The sequence below is a fragment of the Pongo abelii genome, chromosome 12 (genome assembly GCF_028885655.2).
Source record: "Pongo abelii isolate AG06213 chromosome 12, NHGRI_mPonAbe1-v2.0_pri, whole genome shotgun sequence".
NCBI lineage: Eukaryota > Metazoa > Chordata > Mammalia > Primates > Hominidae > Pongo > Pongo abelii.
The window spans coordinates 38,765,517-38,783,407 of record NC_071997.2 but is presented as its reverse complement, the minus strand read 5'-3'; the positions used below and the strand labels follow the sequence as shown (position 1 = coordinate 38,783,407).

Genomic DNA, 17,891 nt, shown 5'->3' with positions numbered 1-17,891 from the left:
ACAGAAACAAAAAATTAGCCAGGAGTGGTGGTGCATTTCTGTAGTCCCAGCTACTCTGGTGGCCGAGGTGGGAGGATCACTTGAGCTCAAGGGTTTGAGATCAGCCTGGGCAACATGGTTGAAACTCTGCTCCACAAAAATTAGCCAGTGTGAGCCTCTGGTCCCAGTCTTGGGAGGCTGAGGTGGGAGGATTGCCCTTGAGCCCAGCAGGTGGAGGTTGCAATGAGCTGTGATCACACCACTGCATTCCAGCCTCGGCGACAAAGTAAGACCCTGTCTCAAAAAAAAAAAAAAAAAAAAAATCTTGTCCAGTAGAAGGTTCTCTGGTGTTACAAATGTTTCAGAATCTGCACTGCCCAATATGATACCCTCTAGCCATTCATGGCTACTGAGCAATTGAAAGTTGGCTGGTAAAAAATGAAGAACTGAATTATAATTGTATTTTATTTTAATTAATTTAAATTTAAATAGCCACACGTGACTAGTGTCTAGCATATCGAACATCATAGCTATAAATTAGAGTGCTTCTAGGGACTGTCTACTTGAAATATAAGAGTTAGCTTTTTAGAATTTCCTTGACATGTTTTTTCAGCCATTTATATTTGAGTGTTTTATATGCCGTTTGGCATGCAATGAAATATACAGCAACATCACTATCTTGGAGGAAAAAAAAAGTAAAAATTAAAATAAGCAAAGAGAGACAATACAGAAACATGAGAGTTGCCATAATACACTTTAATCTTCATCACAGAAGAGTTACATTAAGTGTAGAGGACTTCAGAAAAGCAAGAGTGCTTTCCAGGTTGTAGTGTTTGTAGGAGGAAGGGACTGGTTATTGAAGCATGTTATATGTCTTGGGTAGGTAGAAAGAAAGGAAGGGAAATTTCAGGAGGAGGCTTGGTATAAATAAAACTGGGAGGGTAGGAAGCGGTAAGATGTGACTAGGACCCAGTAAGTAGGCTAATTTGTTGGGATATGGAGGTGGTTTGGAAGGTGAAGCTGGAAGTGAAGGCTGGAGTCATTATGGTTATAGCTGCTCTTGAATGCATGGCTAAAATCTTGGGATTTATCTTTCAGGCAGTGAAAATTCAGTCATTGAAGGATTTTGAGCTAAGGAACAACATAATAAGAGTCTTTTTAAGGAAAATAACCTTGCCATCTGTGTGAAATAGAGAGAAATGAGTTAGGAAGCTATTACACTAGTTGAGGCAAGAAGTAAAAGGTTTCTGAACCAGAAGGGTGGCTATAGAAATAGAAGGAAAACAAGGAATGGTTAGATGGAAATATTGTAAGAGATTTCATAGATTAAAACTGACAGATTTTGCTGACAGATTAGAATGGATTGTGGTGGCAATGGGAAAGATGAGTCAAGGGGTGACTCCAGGATTGTAGCATTAGCTGAGGGTGGGAGAGTGAGTCCAGTTAAATATATACACCAGTGAGAGATGGGGACAGATGTATTACACTAGGACCCTGAAGTTTTTCTTGGAGGGTTCCAAGAGGAACCTGAATCACTTGACGGTTACTTCACCACCAAAAAATTGCAGGAACAAACAGTCACTATTTACACGTTAGTGATGCATTTAAAAACTAACTTGAACCAGCCGGGCGCGGTGGCTCAAGCCTGTAATCTCAGCACTTTGGGAGGCTGAGGCGGGTGGATCACAGGGTCAGGAGATCGAGAACATCCTGGCTAATATGGTGAAACCTCGTCTCTACTAAAAATACAAAAAAAAAAAAAAAATTAGCCGGGAGTGGTGGCAGGCGCCTGTAGTCCCAGCTGCTCGGGAGGCTGAGGCAGGAGAATGGCATGAACCTGGGAGGCAGAGCTTGCAGTGAGCCGAGATCGTGCCACTGCACTCCAGCCTGGGTGACAGAGCGAGACTCCGTCTCAAAAAAAAAAAAAAAAGTTAACTTGAACCAAAACTTAATCTGAAAATGTTAGTGTATTATCATGTGAGGACTGAAGCATTTTCAATATGTTAATAAGCACATGATTGTAGAAAATGTAAATACGATGATAATTGGCAATGATACCAGGATTGTAACTAGTGATTTATTGAGCTTCCCTCTCTCCATGTCCCCACCCTGCTGCCTGTCACCACCTTGCCTCCAGCCTTTTAAAATAATTTCTTAGTAGAGTGAACAAGAGCAAACACGATAAACTATTCTGATAACTGGAATCTGATATCATTTGTTGTGAGAATTAAACTTTCATTATTACCCAAATATACTGGGTAATAAACTAAAACATTTTTAGTTATTTTTCTTCCTTACTAGAACTGGAAGTGGAAAGTTAGTGTGGTATCAGTCATTTTCTTCTTGTAATCTTCATCAAATCTCTCATTCTGAGCCACGGTGAAGTGTTTCTTCCAGTCTCCCACTGCCCCTGAAATACAGTTATGTGGGAGAGAGTCAGTAGCTGTTGGAAGAGTCTGTGCTTCCCTATTCTCCTGTTTCTGTGTGGTGATTTCTATGCCATGTTCCAGGAAGGGCAGTATTGGACAAAACGTTTCTCTTGCTATCCTGTCACTTCCTTATTCTGAAGAGAAGACGACTTTCCTGTCTGATTTGTGAGACAAGGAGAGCCTCTTGCCAACTGGCTGCATTAGTGGGTGGGCAAGACCGCCATGTTACAACAGCAGGCCTGAAGGGCTTTCTTGTCTTTCTCTGTGCCCTGTTGCACATTAAAGCCTGGTGGGTGCTCATGACTGTAGCTCCCATGCTGTAAACTGATCAAGAAGGGCCTGTTTCTGGGAGGCCCAAGGTACCATTTGAAGAAGAAAAAATAAGACCTCGCCCCAGAAATTCTCTAATTGTAATCCCTGTTACCTTTCCCAGTTTTGTTTTTCTTAATGTTATCTATCTATGTATTCTTTATTTTGCTTATGACTAGAATAGAATTTCCACGCAGGCATGAATTTTTGTGTTTTGTTCACTGCTGCAAACAGTGGCTAGAACAGTGCCTGGCACATAGAAGCCCCTCAGTAAGTACCTTTGAATGACTGAATCTGATAGCATAGAACTGTCTATAAAATGGATTCTTTGCCCTATCTGAGTTAATTCTATATATTTTCATGTTATTAGCCAGAACTCTTAAGGGAAAGTGGGGATAAATGGTTGGATTTGGACATCAAATCTTACTCTCTTAATCTTAATAATAATTGGCTAATTAAATGTGATTTTCATTTTATCAGTGGCTTCTTAAATACTTTCTTCCCCAAATCATTTATTAAAGATATTATTTTTCCTAGACACAGGAAAGAAAACTGTTCAAATGCTATAAAATATTTGACAGTTCTTTTAAGATTATAACGAAAATAAACTGTAAAAACCTTTTCTCATGAACGGAGAAATGGAGTGGTCCATGATTTCAGCAGGAATCGATGAATAGTTTGCCATTGGATTCTGTTTCATGACATCAAATGAAGTGTGATGGACAATTTTATCTAGAACTTTGTCATCTAATTTCTTCCCAATAAATTCTGCCAGCTTCTGAATTTCATGCTTTGGGTCCTATGATCAGAGTCAAAAGAAAAGTAATGATTTAATAGAATTAGTTTAAAAAGAATATTATGATGGATTAATGACAGTAACCAGTAACATATTACGAGGTAAAATAAAAAACAAATCTTAACAAATGCTCAAGTGACTCATTTTAACGTGATGACCCATATTGTTGTTTTTTTAGTCATTGGAATCACTAATAATTTTTTCCCCTTAATATGTAATCAACTGGGTAGGGTTAGTGAAACATTCACCAGACAATGACATACAGTGCCTAATGAATGGTTCACTAAGGGAATGTGTCAGGGTCATGTCCGCAAGCCCTGCTCAAGGCATTTCAGAAGCACAGGGGCAGAAGATTTAAGACCTGACCCAGAGGAAGCTACATCCTGTTTCTGACATTGACAGAAATGTCCCCAGACTGCAGTGATGGCAGGAGGAGAGGAGAGAATTTTTTTTTTTTGCATGCCTCAAGAGGCACCCATGGCTAGTAACTCTGGTACCAGACCACCAAGTCAAGTGGAACTGAGAGGAGCTCAGTTCCAGTGTAGCTACTGATTTCTCATCAAAGGGACATACAACCTTGTGACATCACTGTGGCTGTGGGACTCCTCCATCTCTAGGAGCAGAGGATGGGTGGGGAGGGAAAGTGGAAGCGCTTACCCTGACCACTGTGTCTATAGTGGGCTTCTGCTTTAAAAGCTTGTATGTCAAAAATGTTTCATTTAATTGACCTCACACAGGCTAGGAATTAGAGAGTGCTGAGAATTGTGAGCTTTGTGGGAACTACAGTGAGGGGACATTCAAGAACAAGATCACAGCAATATTTTTAAAACTTTTAGGGACTCTGAGGTTAGATTACCTATTTCGATAAAGTTTCTTCCTGGCATGCATAATACGCTAGGGTCTACCTAAACAAAAGAGCCCCATTCCCAGCGACATATCCTTTCTCTGACATGGCTATGATACATGCTGTAGGGAAACATCATCTGCCCGGAGTCTTCGTATGGTGGCACAACACTTTTGTACCAAGTAAAAACAAAGTAAACACAAAGAAGGAGGGAATTTTATACTGATAACCTCATAGGTTGTTCTGCTGGTTCTTCGGTCATGCTTCTGAAAATCCTAGAGCTATAACAATTATTTTAAAAACCACATGAAAATAGTCTGTATTTTCTACGCCTTTGATATTTTGTAGAAATCACTCATATCACAAGGCCCAGCAGTGATTGAACCTTAGAGAAGTGCATCTAAATGGTGATGTGTGCTTGAATCTCCGGGGAATTTTATAAAACTCCAGACTTAGCAGGCCTACAGCAGGCTCCACTAGCTCATGCAACTAGTCTGTGAAGCACCTGTTGAGTATCAAGGCTTTCAATGACCAATTCAAGAACAGAGACTGTAATTCTGTACAGATCTCTGTATTTAGTGGGGTCACAGAAAGTAACTTAGTAGATGATTATTTACAACAAACATCCACTGATATTATCTCATTTAGTCCTCAAATAAATCTTGAATGGGTAAATATTATCATCTTCATTTTTATGTTTAAGAAAACTAATTTCCCAAGATGTTAAGTATCTTTACCAAGAATTGACAGAACTTGATTTCAATAATTTTGAATCTAAATCATTAGTATTTTCCATTGCACCACTTCTTAAAGTTTCTTAAAGCTATTGGCTGGGCGTGGTGGCTCACGCCTGTAATCCCAGCACTTTGGGAGGCTGAGGCGGGCAGATCACGAGGTCAGGAGATTGAGACCTGGCTAACACGGTGAAACCCCGTCTCTAGTAAAAAATACAAAAAATTAGCTGGGCGTGGTGGCGGGTGCCTGTAGTCCCAGCTACTTGGGAGGCTGAAGCAGGAGAATGGTGTGAACCCGGGAGGCAGAGCTTGCAGTGAGCCAGAGATCGTGCCACTGCACTCCAGCCTGGGTGACAGAGCGAGACTCCATCTCAAAAAAAAAAAAAAAATAAATAAATAAAGTATTATGTTCCTCAGTGCTAATAAAAAAAAACAAAAACTGTAGGCATGGTAGCTCACGCCTGTAATTCTAGCACTTTAGCAGGCCGAGGAGGGTGGAACACTTGGGATCAGGAGTTCAAAACCAGCCTGGCCAACATGGTGAAACCCGGTTTCTATTAAAAATACAAATAATTAGCTGGGCGTGCTGGCAGGCGACTGTAATCCCAACTACTCCGTAGGCTGAGGCAGGAGAATCGCTTGAACCTGGGAGGCGGAGCTTGCAGTGACTTGAGATTGCATCACTGCACTCCAGTCTGGGTGACAAAGTGAAACTCCTCCTCTGTCTCAAAAAACAAAAACAAAAACCAACAAAACCAAACCAAAAACCAAAGAAACCAAAACGTGCTAGGATTGTTTTTCCTGCTAAACTGCATTTTAAAATAGACATGCAAGGGAGAAAATGACACCATCCATACTGTGTAATAACCTGCCCATAAGGGAAATGTGCAGCATCCCCGGGAGCACCAGGAAGTTGCAGGTGAGACTGTGTGATACTTAAACTCATGATCAGCCATGCACACTTCGACAAATGACAGCTGTAACCAATGAAGTGCAGCAATTTTCTGTTCCCCGCATCAATCTGAGTCCCTGATGGGGTCAATACATTATGACTTAAATGTTTTATGGTCCAGTGGGTACACCTTAGATGGCACTGTGCTCACCTTCTTCATGTCCTCATAGAAGAGGTAGAGAATGCGGTGTTTGTCTTTGGCTTCCCACCATCCTTTCACATGTTCATGCCAGGAGCCCCAGCACACTGGAGGATGGGATGGAAAACAGGGCAATGAGTCACAGAGGTCCTATTATACCACTGAAAGGAGAATTCCTGAAGAGAAGTGAGAGTGTTCCATTAAAGAAGGCAGAGCCCCTGGTCAAAAGAAAAGATTCTTTCCTTCTAGGGTGTTTGGAGATTTTGAGAAACGAAGGGAAACAAAGCTAAATTCTCTCACCTTTCCCAGTCAGAAAAGTCTCAAAATACTCTTCCCATGTTCCTGGAGCAGGAAGTGCTTTATTCATTCTTTGGAAATGGTAATAGGACACCATGTTGTCCTTGGGATTTCTTGCTACATAGATTATCTGGGAATGATGAAGGGAAGGGAAGAAGCAAAAAAAACAGGAATTTTTTTTTTTTTTGCTGTTACTGCCCAGGCAAGTCATGTTAGGGTAGATACATTTCATACAGTTCATTTTTTCTGAGGCTGCATTCTTGTCATCCTGGTTATGGGAGACTTTTTTTTTTCGAGATAGAGTCTTGCTCTGTCACCCAGGCTGGAGTGCAATGGTGCGATCTTGGCTCACTGCAACCTCTGCCTCCTGTGTTCAAGCGAGTCTCCTGCCTCAGCTTCCTGAGTAGCTTGGATTACAGGTGTGTGTCACCACGTCCTGCGAATTTTGTGTTTTTGGTAGAGATGGGTTTTCACCGTGTTGGTCAGGCTGGTCTTGAAACCCTGACCTCAACTGATCCACACATCTCAGTCTCCCAAAATGCTGTGATTATAGGCGTGAGCCAACGTGCCTGGCTAGGATTCGTATTAATTTGCGTATTGATTATTGTGAAGAGTTATATATATATATTTAACAAGTGAAGTGTTTTAAGAGGAAATGGAAGACTAAGGTTGTTTTAAGGAGTACAACTCTGAATTCCTTTTGCTTTTTACCTTACAGTTTTTCTCTAGCAAGGATGGTGGCAGCAAGTGAAAGGGAAGATGTGTTTTCAGGATCCGTGGTGAGGGCATTGCATGAGCTTGTTCCAAACCTGCAAAATTGGTTTTCGATCAATTTCTACTATTTTTTTCTCTATTTGCTTCCAAGTCTTGCTGCTTCCATTATTACTACTACGATTCAAAGCATCTACAAGAACATTGTAACTGTAGATCTGGTGTGAGAGAATACGTCTAGCCTATGAATAGATGTTTTGACTAGAACAATTCCTAACCATAACAGTCATCCAAATAAATAAGAACCTAAAAAATTCAAACCCTTTCACCAGGATTATCTTACTTGAGTTTATCCTTTTGAAGTGAAATTAATTTCTAACTAGAGAAACAAAATTTAACTCACTTTTGTATAAACAGTAATTCCATTAGAAAATGTCTGGAGTATAACACAGTTAAAAAAAGACAAAACCATGAAACTCACCAATAATTGTTTGAAAGCCTATAATTTTGAAAGGTGCATAGACAGTAAAAATCCTAAGTGCATTTTAGGACTGTAGTGAAGTGTGGCTATTCCATACTTACCAGATCCTAAGGATGGGATTTTCATTTCGAGGAAAGGAAATCGTTGATGAGTCGGTGCCCGTTTACTTTTCTCCACATCACCTTCATTTTGTATTAATTCCACTATCTCCTGAGTCCATGTTGTTCCTTACATGCACGTAAAATGAAGACGAATAGACATCTAGTGTAGTACATTCCTTAAAATATGATCAAATACTTGTTAGAACATCTATGTCTTTTTTTTTTGTTTGTTTTGTTTTTTGAGACAGGGTCTTGCTCTGTATCAAGGCTGGAGTTCAATGGTGCAATCTTGGCTCACTGCAACCTCTGCTTCCTGGGTTCAAGCGATCCTCTCACCTCAGCCTCCTGGGTAGCAGGGGTTACATGCATGCACAATGACCCCTGGCTAATTTTTGTACTTTTTGTAGAGACGGGATTTTACCATGTTGCCCAGGCTGATCTGGAACTCCTGAGCTCAAGTGATCTGCTCGCCTCAGCCTCCTAAAATGCTGGGATTATAGGTGTGAGCCACCATGCCTGGACCATCTATGTGAATTTAAAAGCTAAGTTTTAAATGGGATTCAGAAGATAGCATTCCTTATTTATATCTTATTATCATAATATGATTTTTAAAAAAATACTCCAATTTTGAATGAACATTAGACTGATAAATATACATTTATTTTTTTCTGTCACAACTATTAATTTGGATTGTTATTGTTGTTCTATTTATTTAGCTGTATTGTCCTTAGAAAGGACATTCTCCCCAAATTGTGATCTCCTATAGAGAAATAACTACATGATTTTCAAACTCTCTTTTTCCCAGTCACATAGCATAGGAGCATTTAGTATTGTTGGCTGAATGAGTGAACCATTAGGGCTTGAACTTGATATTGACCATTAGCACTTAGTATTCATTTTTCGCCTTTCTCTGTATCCCCCATATCTCATGGGCTGAAAGGCTGTAAAAGGCCTCCCATAAACTCCTTTGCCACTAAGATTTTGAAGGCTATTTAGATCCCTCTAGTGAGATGCATTAGCCTGAGTTTTCGAAGGCAGTGGGGAGATAGAAGTCATCCTTCCTGAGGTGGTGGCTGCTGATGGTAGCCCCAGCAGATAGAAATTTTGCAGAGACCATTCCACGTTACATGGCCCAGTGCCCTAGACCCAACCACTGCCACTGTGGCCATAGGTAGAATGGTATCCCCCAGCTTCAGTCTGTCAGTGTCTTGCACTGATCCTGACAGTGATATTGTGCTATCAACATAATCTTCACCCTTTGATGAAGATCTGTTGCACCAGATGTTCTGGCAAAATCCAGGTTAGGAGGATGTTGAGTTATTTTAGGATGGCTTTTTTTTTTTCTTTTTTTCCAGAGACAGGGTCTTGCTCTGTTGCCCAGGCTGGAGTACAGTGGTGGGATCTTAGCTCAGTGCAGCCTCCAACTCCTGGGCTCAATGGTCCTCTTGCTTCAACCTCCCAAATAGCTAGGACTGTGAGTGCATGCCACCATGCCTGGCTAATTTTTAATTTTTTTTTCTACATAGGAGTTTCCCTATGTTGCCCATGCTGGTCTCAATCTTCTGGCTTCAAAAGATCCTCCTGCCTTGGCCTCCCAAAGTGATGGGATTACAGGCGTGAGCCACCATGCCTAGCCAGGATGGCTTTCTGAATCCTGATCTAGGTTGATCTTTCCTGTATTATCTGGCTGAAACTCTATAGATTCCTTTTCCCATATTCTCAATTTAGTGCTTTTAAAGGCCTAGAATAAGGGCATAGGTTAGAAAAAAATTAAATTACATTTTATATTTTATATTAGTTGGTCTCCTGTATTTTCTGGCAGCAACTTTTATTACAGGAGGAAGGGCCAAGATATCTTTAGCTATCCATGCAAAGAATATTGCAGCCATTTGTACTAGTTTTATGGGAATTTATAGCCATAACACTGAATGTCTATAATGAATGAATTGAATGAATTTATAGACATGAGCCAACATGAGGGCAGATTCAAATGTTGCTAGAGGCTCCGGGGTGAGTGGAATGACTTCTCAATTTATTCTCTAGAGGTCAGTGATTCTATGATGTATTTTTTTCTTGTGTCATTCAGAGTATTCTTTTAAAAATTTAGGGTGAACTATTTTTGCCATCTATGCTTGTTTCTTCTTCCTTCTAATAAAATAGGCTTCATTAATGTATATGGTTTTAGTTATGATTAAATATTACTTTAGATGGCAAGCATTTAATTTTCTTAGTGTGCTTTTTGAATTGCTTAAACCTCATTAATGCCATGAAAAACCTAAATGAACCATATCTTCGTACTTGGCGTTTGGCAGGTAGAGCAAAGATTATTTATGTATTGAATTGATAATCAAGTGGAATTGTCAATGAAATTAAGATGATGAGATGTGATCCTCACCAGTGGCTACTTTTAGAAATTTACATTCAGAAAAATTTGATCCTGAATGGGCTCCTGATGAGTAAGATTGGGAAATCAGGACCAACATGAAACAGATGGACAAAGAAGAGACCAAGGCCTCCATGTGCCTGCAGAATCTTCTGTCAGGATCTTGAGAGATAAGAACAAAAGAGGGTTTTGAACAGTCTCAGAAAATACTGAGGTTTAGATTTTTTGATGTGTGTGTGTTTGTGTGTGTATAACAAGAGTTTTGACAGCTTGATTTTGCAAAGAGCAAATTTATATACAATTTGTGTGTGAACCGAGTAATGTATTTCTAGTAGATATGTAGATATGCAAAAATATTTATAGAGAACTATTTCCTCCTCATCATCACCCAATTTTTATGACATGGTGGCTCAGCTCAAGCTAGTCCTACTTTTACAGACAACTTTGTTAAACTGATTGTTGAGATAAGGCAGTTGGTTCACAACTTACCACAGAGGAAGGTGGAAATCAGAAGGATGGTTCTCAGACCCTGAGATGGGAGGGCTGCTGAGGTGATATCAACATTGCAGAACCAAAGCTCCCCTATTTCTTTCCCAAATCAGACTCGGGATCCCCTTTCTAGCTCACACACTCAAAGCAGCTTTTAACAAGATCTACAATAAGGGCCTAGATTGGGAACAAATAAATAAACAAGTCTACCCTTTTGCTCTTAACTGTTTTCACTCTCTCCTGGGAAAGTAAAAAAAAAAAAATAAATAGAAAGTACATCATAGCATCATAAGAAGATTGAATTCTAAAAATGTGTATGTCATTTTAGTATGTTTCGGTATAGCTTCAGTTTCCACTAGTAACTTTCCTTAGCCGTATCACTCTGTTCAGTAGAGTTTTCCAGATCAACTTCTTTATTTCATGACTAATGCATCCTTCCCACTTACCTTCCTAACTCTCCTCTTCCCCTTCCCCTGCAAGCCCTTCCACCTACCTGCTTTAGGATAGGTAGAAATAAGCAGGTCATCAGGCTTGGCTTGGAAGTTCCAGATCTTATCCCAGATGTCACAAGTGTCTGTGGGTTGAAGAATTCCCTTCACGTAGTTGACACTTAAGCGCTTTGTTCCATCAAATGTAAAATCCTCCATCTCGTGTAAGGCCATTGCTGTAAGAAATCAAAGGGCTCTTCCAGACACAAAGTTATCTTTCAGTCAGCATATGGCTGCGTTGTAGATAGAGGCCGCACTCTATCCACCACACTACCACACTATCCAGCCCTCTAGCACAGGCCTGTCTGGGCCAGCAAACAGGGAGAAAGTGAGCTGCAGGCCTCCCGACTCAGGTTCCAGGGAACTGGAGCTCTTGTTTATGAATTTGTCCACTGGCAGTTTCCTGAGGAACTTCAGCCCCCTCTTCACCAGGCTGTGGCGTCACAGCAGAGGCGGTCACAAACCCTGCTGGCTGCGTCCCGTTCCAGCCCTTGCGTTCTCTGTGAGTTAACAGGACATAGTATCACATTGTTTATAGCTCTCATCTCTGTGTCCATTAAACCCTTCATAGACAATTTCAGTAATTGTTCCTTCGGGGAATTTTAAACAATTAAAAAGTTGCGGGACTTGCCTGTGAAATTACAGATTCTACACAGAATGACTTCCCTGAGAGACTGCAGGGACTTTCCCGTGGGCTATTAACAGTGGGGGCCTGGATGGATCTGAACCTCCCAGTACAAACATCTGCCAGGGTCAGCTTTGTTATTTTTTAAGAGTAAAATAAATAATGCTAAACTGGAGAAGGCTCCTTCCTTTGTAGGGGTTTCATCACAGCTATGAAAACATGTATGCCTCATTTAAAGCAAAAGGGATGCAGAAAACTCCAGAGTTAACAGAAGACAGTGGCTGCCTTAGGAATCCATTCTGCCCCTGATAATCAGAAATTTCACAACTTGCTTCAGTCCCTGCTCCCGGCCTGGCCTGCACCCCAGGGCCATGCCACACTTGCTCCCCATGGCAGCACTCCTTCTGGAGATCTTGTCGGCTCTTGTGTGTCTGGCTGTCTGATTCTCTTTCTTCGTGTCCCAGCTTTGATGCCCCTTTTCTGGAGAAGTCTTCTTTGACTTTCTATGTCATCTCAAGTAGGTCCCTCCTATTTCCTTGCTCATGGCACTTTGTGTTCCTTTAGAGCAACTATTGACAGTTAGTTTTGTGTGTTTACTTGTTGGCATTTTCTGTCTCCTTCACTACACTCTAAAGCACATGAAATGGGGCCTGTTGTTTTCTCACTGTTTGCTAGCTGTATGCCTAGTGCCTGGCATTCTTCTATTTCTTGAAAGAATGAATGAGTAAAACTAAGCAAAAATTGAGGAAGCGAGTTCCTTGGGCCATCATTATGTGGGGACTAGGTGAGTATGGCAGCTGTGGCTTGACATCCTTCAGACAGAAGTCAGGCTGCCTGTATTTGAATCCTGTGCCAACTCCCAGTAGCTGTGGGCAATGGCAGGTTACAGAATCTTTCTCTGTTTCATATCACGCTTTTCCTCAGGTCTGAATTGGGGATCTTAACATTATCTACCTCATGGTTGTGAGGAGATAAAACAGCTTATTTAATGCTTGGCAACAGGGAAATGTTGAATAAATTGTAGCTATTAATAATAATGGGTGACTTTGTTCACCATTTCTCTGTAGTCCACGTTCTGGATGCAAACTCAGAAAATCTCTGGTCTCACAGCAACAGGGCGAGGTCAAAATTAATTGGGTGTTTTTGGGGACTTTCCAATTCCCAGGCATATTTCATTATTTCTTTAGTCATGTCTTATGATTGGAGAGAATGTGTGGGGGAATTGAGAGAGCAATGAATGATGTTCAGATCAAGTAGTAATGTGGCTGAGACCTGGTCACAGTCCCTTTAATTTGTATAGTGCTTTGCCTCACTCGCAGGCTCTTACATATCCACCTGAAGACATGACAGCATAGGCCTTGGGGGCAGCAGAGCATGGAATTACTCAGAGGAATTCTAAGTAGAATGGCACCCAAACTTGGAAGCAGTACCCATAGCAGATGTCCTTGGTGGAGGATCCAGGCAAGGAAAATGTCTTGTTCCTCCTCATCACCACTTTTCAGTGTTTATGAATGAGACTTACGGGGCATGTAAAGATTGAGATTGCCTGGTGAGCTGATCAGTGTCCATTCTTACAGTTTTAGGGATTGCCATCTGTGCATTTTCTCTATTTAGACCTGTTGCAGTAGACCCAGGAGTGCTAGGAAGTGGAAGAGGTGGAATTATCCACACAGAAGGTAGAGAAGCTTGAGGTGATGGTTTAGGGCAGGGGTCCCCAACCTTTTTGGCACCAGGGACCAGTTTCATGGAAGACAATTTTTCTTCAGAGGGAGGGAGGGGGCAGTGCAGGGGATGGTTATGGGATGATTCAAGTGCATTACATTTGTTGTACACTTTATTTCTATTAGTATTACATTGTAATATATAATGAAGTAATTATACAACTCATCATAATGTAGAATCAGTAGGAGCCCTGAGCTTGTTCTCCTGCAACTAGATGGTCCCATCTAGGGAGGATGGTAGACAGTGACAGATCATCAGGCATTAGATTCTCATAAGGAGCAGGAAACCTAATCCTTTGCATGTGCCATTCACAATATGGTTTGTGTTGCTATGAGAATCTAATGGCACTGCTGATCTGACAGGACATGGAGCTCGGGCAATAATGTGAGCAATGGAGGGAGGCTGTAAATACAGATGAAATTTCACTCATTCACTCACAGGCTGCCTACTTCTTCCTTTGTGGCCCTGTTCCTAACAGGCCATGGACCGGTACCAGTCCCATCTCTCATCTCTCTCCTTCTATTAGAATTCATGACATTGGGCTGGGTGCAGTGGCTGACACCTGTAATCCCAGCACTTTGGGAAGCTGAGGCAGGCAGATCATGAGGTCTGGAGATCGAGACCATCCTAGCTAACACGGTGGAAACCCCGTCTCTACTAAAAATACAAAAAATTAGCGGGGCATGGTGGTGGGCGCCTGTAGTCCCAGCTACTCGGGAGGCTGAGGCAGGAGAATGGCGTGAACCTGGGAGGCAGAGCTTGCAGTGAGCCGAGATCACACCACTGCACTCCAGCCTGGGCAACAGGGTGAGACTCTGTCTAAAAAAAAAAAAAAAAAAAAAAATTCATGACATTGAACATGTATCTTTTGTTTTGCATGTCTTCTTGAACAATGAATATTTTTATTTTGAGTGCGAGTATTTTTAAATTTATATAAATTATATTGAGTTAGGTTTAGTCATTTGTTAGGTTAGCCATTTGTTTACTTTCTTTAAGCACAATATTTTAAAGATACCTGCACTCCAGTATGTATAAGTCTGTTGCTTCTAACAAATTGCTTTTTAATATCCCAAGATGTGCATCCACCACATTTTTACCTATTTATTCTCCTAGCAGTGGGAACCCAGACAACCTTCAACTCCCATCCAGCACAAATAAGGCTGCAAAAACATGAATGTGAATATTTTTGTACGTGTTGTCTTATGGAACTGCTTACACATGTTTTTGGAGTATGTAGCTACAGGTGGAATTTCTGGGTCAAAGAATGTTTGTTTACTTATTTTGACTACGTATTGCCAGAGTGCTCTTCTGAATTGCTGTGCTTGTCTACAGTTCACCAGCAGGGTATTACCTGGCTTCCTAACTTTTGCTTGTTTAACAGATATAAAGTTATACCTCATTATTTTCATTTGTATTTACTCTTACTCGTGATTTTGAGCATCTCTTCAAAGGCTTGTTCATTTTGGGGGTTTTATCTTCTGAAAATTGCCTTCCCCTAGGTCTTCTTTGCCCATTTCTCTGGATTATTATCTTTTCCTTACTGATTTGAGAATTTCTTGTGCATTCTGAATATTCTCCCTTTTTGGTTTTGGACATCACAAATAACTTTTTCCATTCTGTCATCTATGAACATTTTTCATAGTGCTTGTTGCTAAACAGAAAATTTTAATATTGATGTATTCGTTAAGTATTTTTGCATCATGTTTTGTGTGTTTGAAGTTTTGCTTTAAAAAATCTCTTTTGTCATTATATTACAAAAATAGGTTATCATCTTTTTGAATGGAATACACTCTTTTTTTTTTTTTTTTCTTGAGATGGAGTCTCACTCTGTCATCCAGGCTGGAGTGTAGTGCTGCCATCTTGGGTCACTGCAACCTACACCTCCTGCGTTCAAGTGATTCTCTTGCTTCAGCCTCCTGAGTAGCTGGGATTACAGGTTCATGCCACCATGCCCAGCTAATTTTTGTATTTTTAGTGGAGACGAGGTTTCACCATGCTGGCCAGACTGGTCTCGAATTCTGGACCACAAGCAATCCACCCGTCTTGGCCTCCCAAATAGCTGGGATTACAGGCATGAGCCACCACGCCTGGCTGAATGGAATACACTCTTATCCCTGCACTTTTACTTCTCACATTTAGTCTTTACCTAGATTCCACCTTTGCATAAGTCGATTGACTGGAATTCAGCTTTATTTTTTCCATATGTTAAGCCAAAGCCATTTTTAAAAAATATGATCTATTAGCCATCAGTGCTTTCCCCATTGATTTGAGATGCCTACTTTATCATATACAAAATTTCCACATATTCGGCCTCCAGTCTCTGGGCTCTCTGTTCTGTTCCCTGACTGTGTCTGCTCTGGTGACATGCCACCCGGGGGCATTGGTCCTGCTCTGGGGCCTTCCTGCTGTCTGGCAGAGCAGGTCCCATAGCTGCTGCTTTTTCAGGTTGGCTTGGTTGTTGTGAGCCTTTCATTCCTTCTTGTACATTTTACATTAAGATTTCTTAAGCTTGACTGGGGTTATGCTGAATTTGTGTTAATTTAGAAATTGTGGCTGGGCGCGGTGCTCACGCCTGTAATCCCAGCACTTTGGGAGGCTGAGGTGGGCAGATCACAAGGTCAGGAGATCAAGACCATTCTGGCCAACATGGTGAAACCCTGTCTCTACTAAAAATGAAAAAATTAGCTGGGTGTGGTGGCACGTGACTGTAATCCCAGCTACTTGGGAGGCTGAGGCAGGAGAATTGCTTGAACCAGGGAGCTGGAGGTTGCAGTGAGCTGAGATCGTGCCACTGCACTACAGCCTTGCAACAGAGCAAGACTCCATCTCAAAAAAAAAAAAAAAAAAAGAAAGAAATTGTATTAGTAGATATAATTCTTTTTCTACAATGTTTTAAAGTAATTACCATATTTAGAAAATCTCTTTGGCTTTCTTCCTAAACATAGATTTTTATCTATGTGAGTTTTTTTCATCTCTGTTCTGTCCATCACCAGAGTTCCTCCTGCTCCTTTCCACTAGTCTGACCCCTGAATCCTCTCCCCAGTACCCGTTTCCCGCCTCTCTCATTAACCCAGTAGTGTGGGACACCACCACCCCGTCCTTAGCTGCTCACCATAATCCCATCAAAATCCAATTAAAAGACCCCTCCAAATTTCCCAGTGTACCCCGATACCCCATCTCTCTCACCCACCAAAAAGGCCTACAGCCCATTAAAACAAGTTCTGCTTGTGTGGTCTCCTTAGACCAACTCACTCTCCGTATAACACCCCCATCCTCCCTTTTAAGAAATCAGATGGCTTGTACCAACTTGTCTGTTACCTCTGAGTCATTAATTAGGCTGTCCTCCCTATTCATCCTGTAGTCCCTAACCCCTATACACTTCTCTCTCTTGTCCCCTCCAACACCACCCACCATACCACCATTGACCTAAAGGATGCCTTCTTTACCATTCCCCTACACCCTGATTCCCAAAACCTTTTTGCTTTCACCTGGACTGACTCTGAGACCCGTCAATCACAACAACTCACATGGACTGTCCCAAGGCTTCAGAGATAGTCCTCATTTCTTTGAACAAGTCCTAGCCTGAGACCTCACCTCCTTAGACCTTTACCCCAGCTGTCTTCTTCAATATGTGGATGACCTCCTTCTCTGTAGCCCCTCCCTATAAGACTCTCAAACTCACACTATTACCCTTCTAAACTTTCTTGCTAACAAAGGATATAAGGTCTCTCCCTCCAAAGCACAACTCTCCACCCCAACAGTAACATACTTAAGAGTCCAACTCTCCCCCAGGGCCCGAGCCATGACCCCGGTGTGGGCAGCCTTAATAGACAGCCTACCTCCACCTTCCTCTAAGAGTAAAATTCTCTCTTTCTTAGGACTGGCAGGCTTCTTTAAGTTATAGATTCCCAAACTTTGCCCTCCTAGCTTGCCCCCTCTATAAAGCAGCCAAAGCCCCACTCAATGAACCCCTGAGCCCCTCACATAACATACTCCCCAGTTTCCGCAAGCTCCAAACTGCTCTTGTGACTGCACCAGCCCTGTCTTTACCTGATATCTCCCAACCTTTCACTCTCTATACTGCCAAAAGCCAAGGGATAGCCTTCGGTGTCTTAGGGCAACAGAAAAGAAATCCTCCTTCCTTTGCTCCTATAGCTTACCTCTCTGAACAACTAGATGACACAGTCAAAGAGTGGCCAACCTGTCTTAGAGCACTAGCAGCAGCGCCCATTTTAGCTCTGGAAAGCAAGACACTTACATTCAGCCAAAACACCACTGTCCACAATCATCACAATTAACCAAGATCTCCTCTCCTCCGGAGCATTAAGCATCCTTTCTCCTTCCCGGATCCAATCACTCTGTGCCCTCTTTATTGAAAATCCCAAATTCTGTCTTGCCAAAAGTGCTCCCCT

At 41.6% G+C, this 17,891-nt stretch overlaps 1 protein-coding gene across 1 annotated transcript; it reads right to left on the bottom strand.

The window, feature by feature from the left end:
- Positions 1-714: 714 nt before the first annotated feature.
- SULT1C4 (sulfotransferase family 1C member 4) lies at positions 715-11,624 on the bottom strand. Its single transcript, XM_002811748.6, has 7 exons — positions 11,138-11,624; positions 7,773-7,898; positions 7,191-7,288; positions 6,483-6,609; positions 6,195-6,289; positions 3,336-3,516; positions 715-2,389 (listed from the first exon to the last, which is right to left on the bottom strand). Exons 1-7 carry the CDS (start codon positions 11,304-11,306, stop codon positions 2,277-2,279), a joined length of 909 nt encoding a protein of 302 aa, XP_002811794.1. The 5' UTR covers positions 11,307-11,624; the 3' UTR covers positions 715-2,276.
- Between the last annotated feature and the right edge of the window lie 6,267 nt (positions 11,625-17,891).

Bases quoted from the DNA above. Each gene is read 5' to 3' on its own strand.
- SULT1C4 (XM_002811748.6), bottom strand. From the start codon at position 11,306: ATGGCCTTACACGAGATGGAGGATTTTACATTTGATGGAACAAAGCGC. The intron at 7,289-7,772 runs GTAAGTATGGAA...CCAATTTTGCAG, and splicing joins AATCCCATCCTTAGGATCTG to GTTTGGAACAAGCTCATGCA. The intron at 2,390-3,335 runs GTTTTTACAGTT...ACTGTATTTCAG, and splicing joins TTCTCCGTTCATGAGAAAAG to GGGCAGTGGGAGACTGGAAG.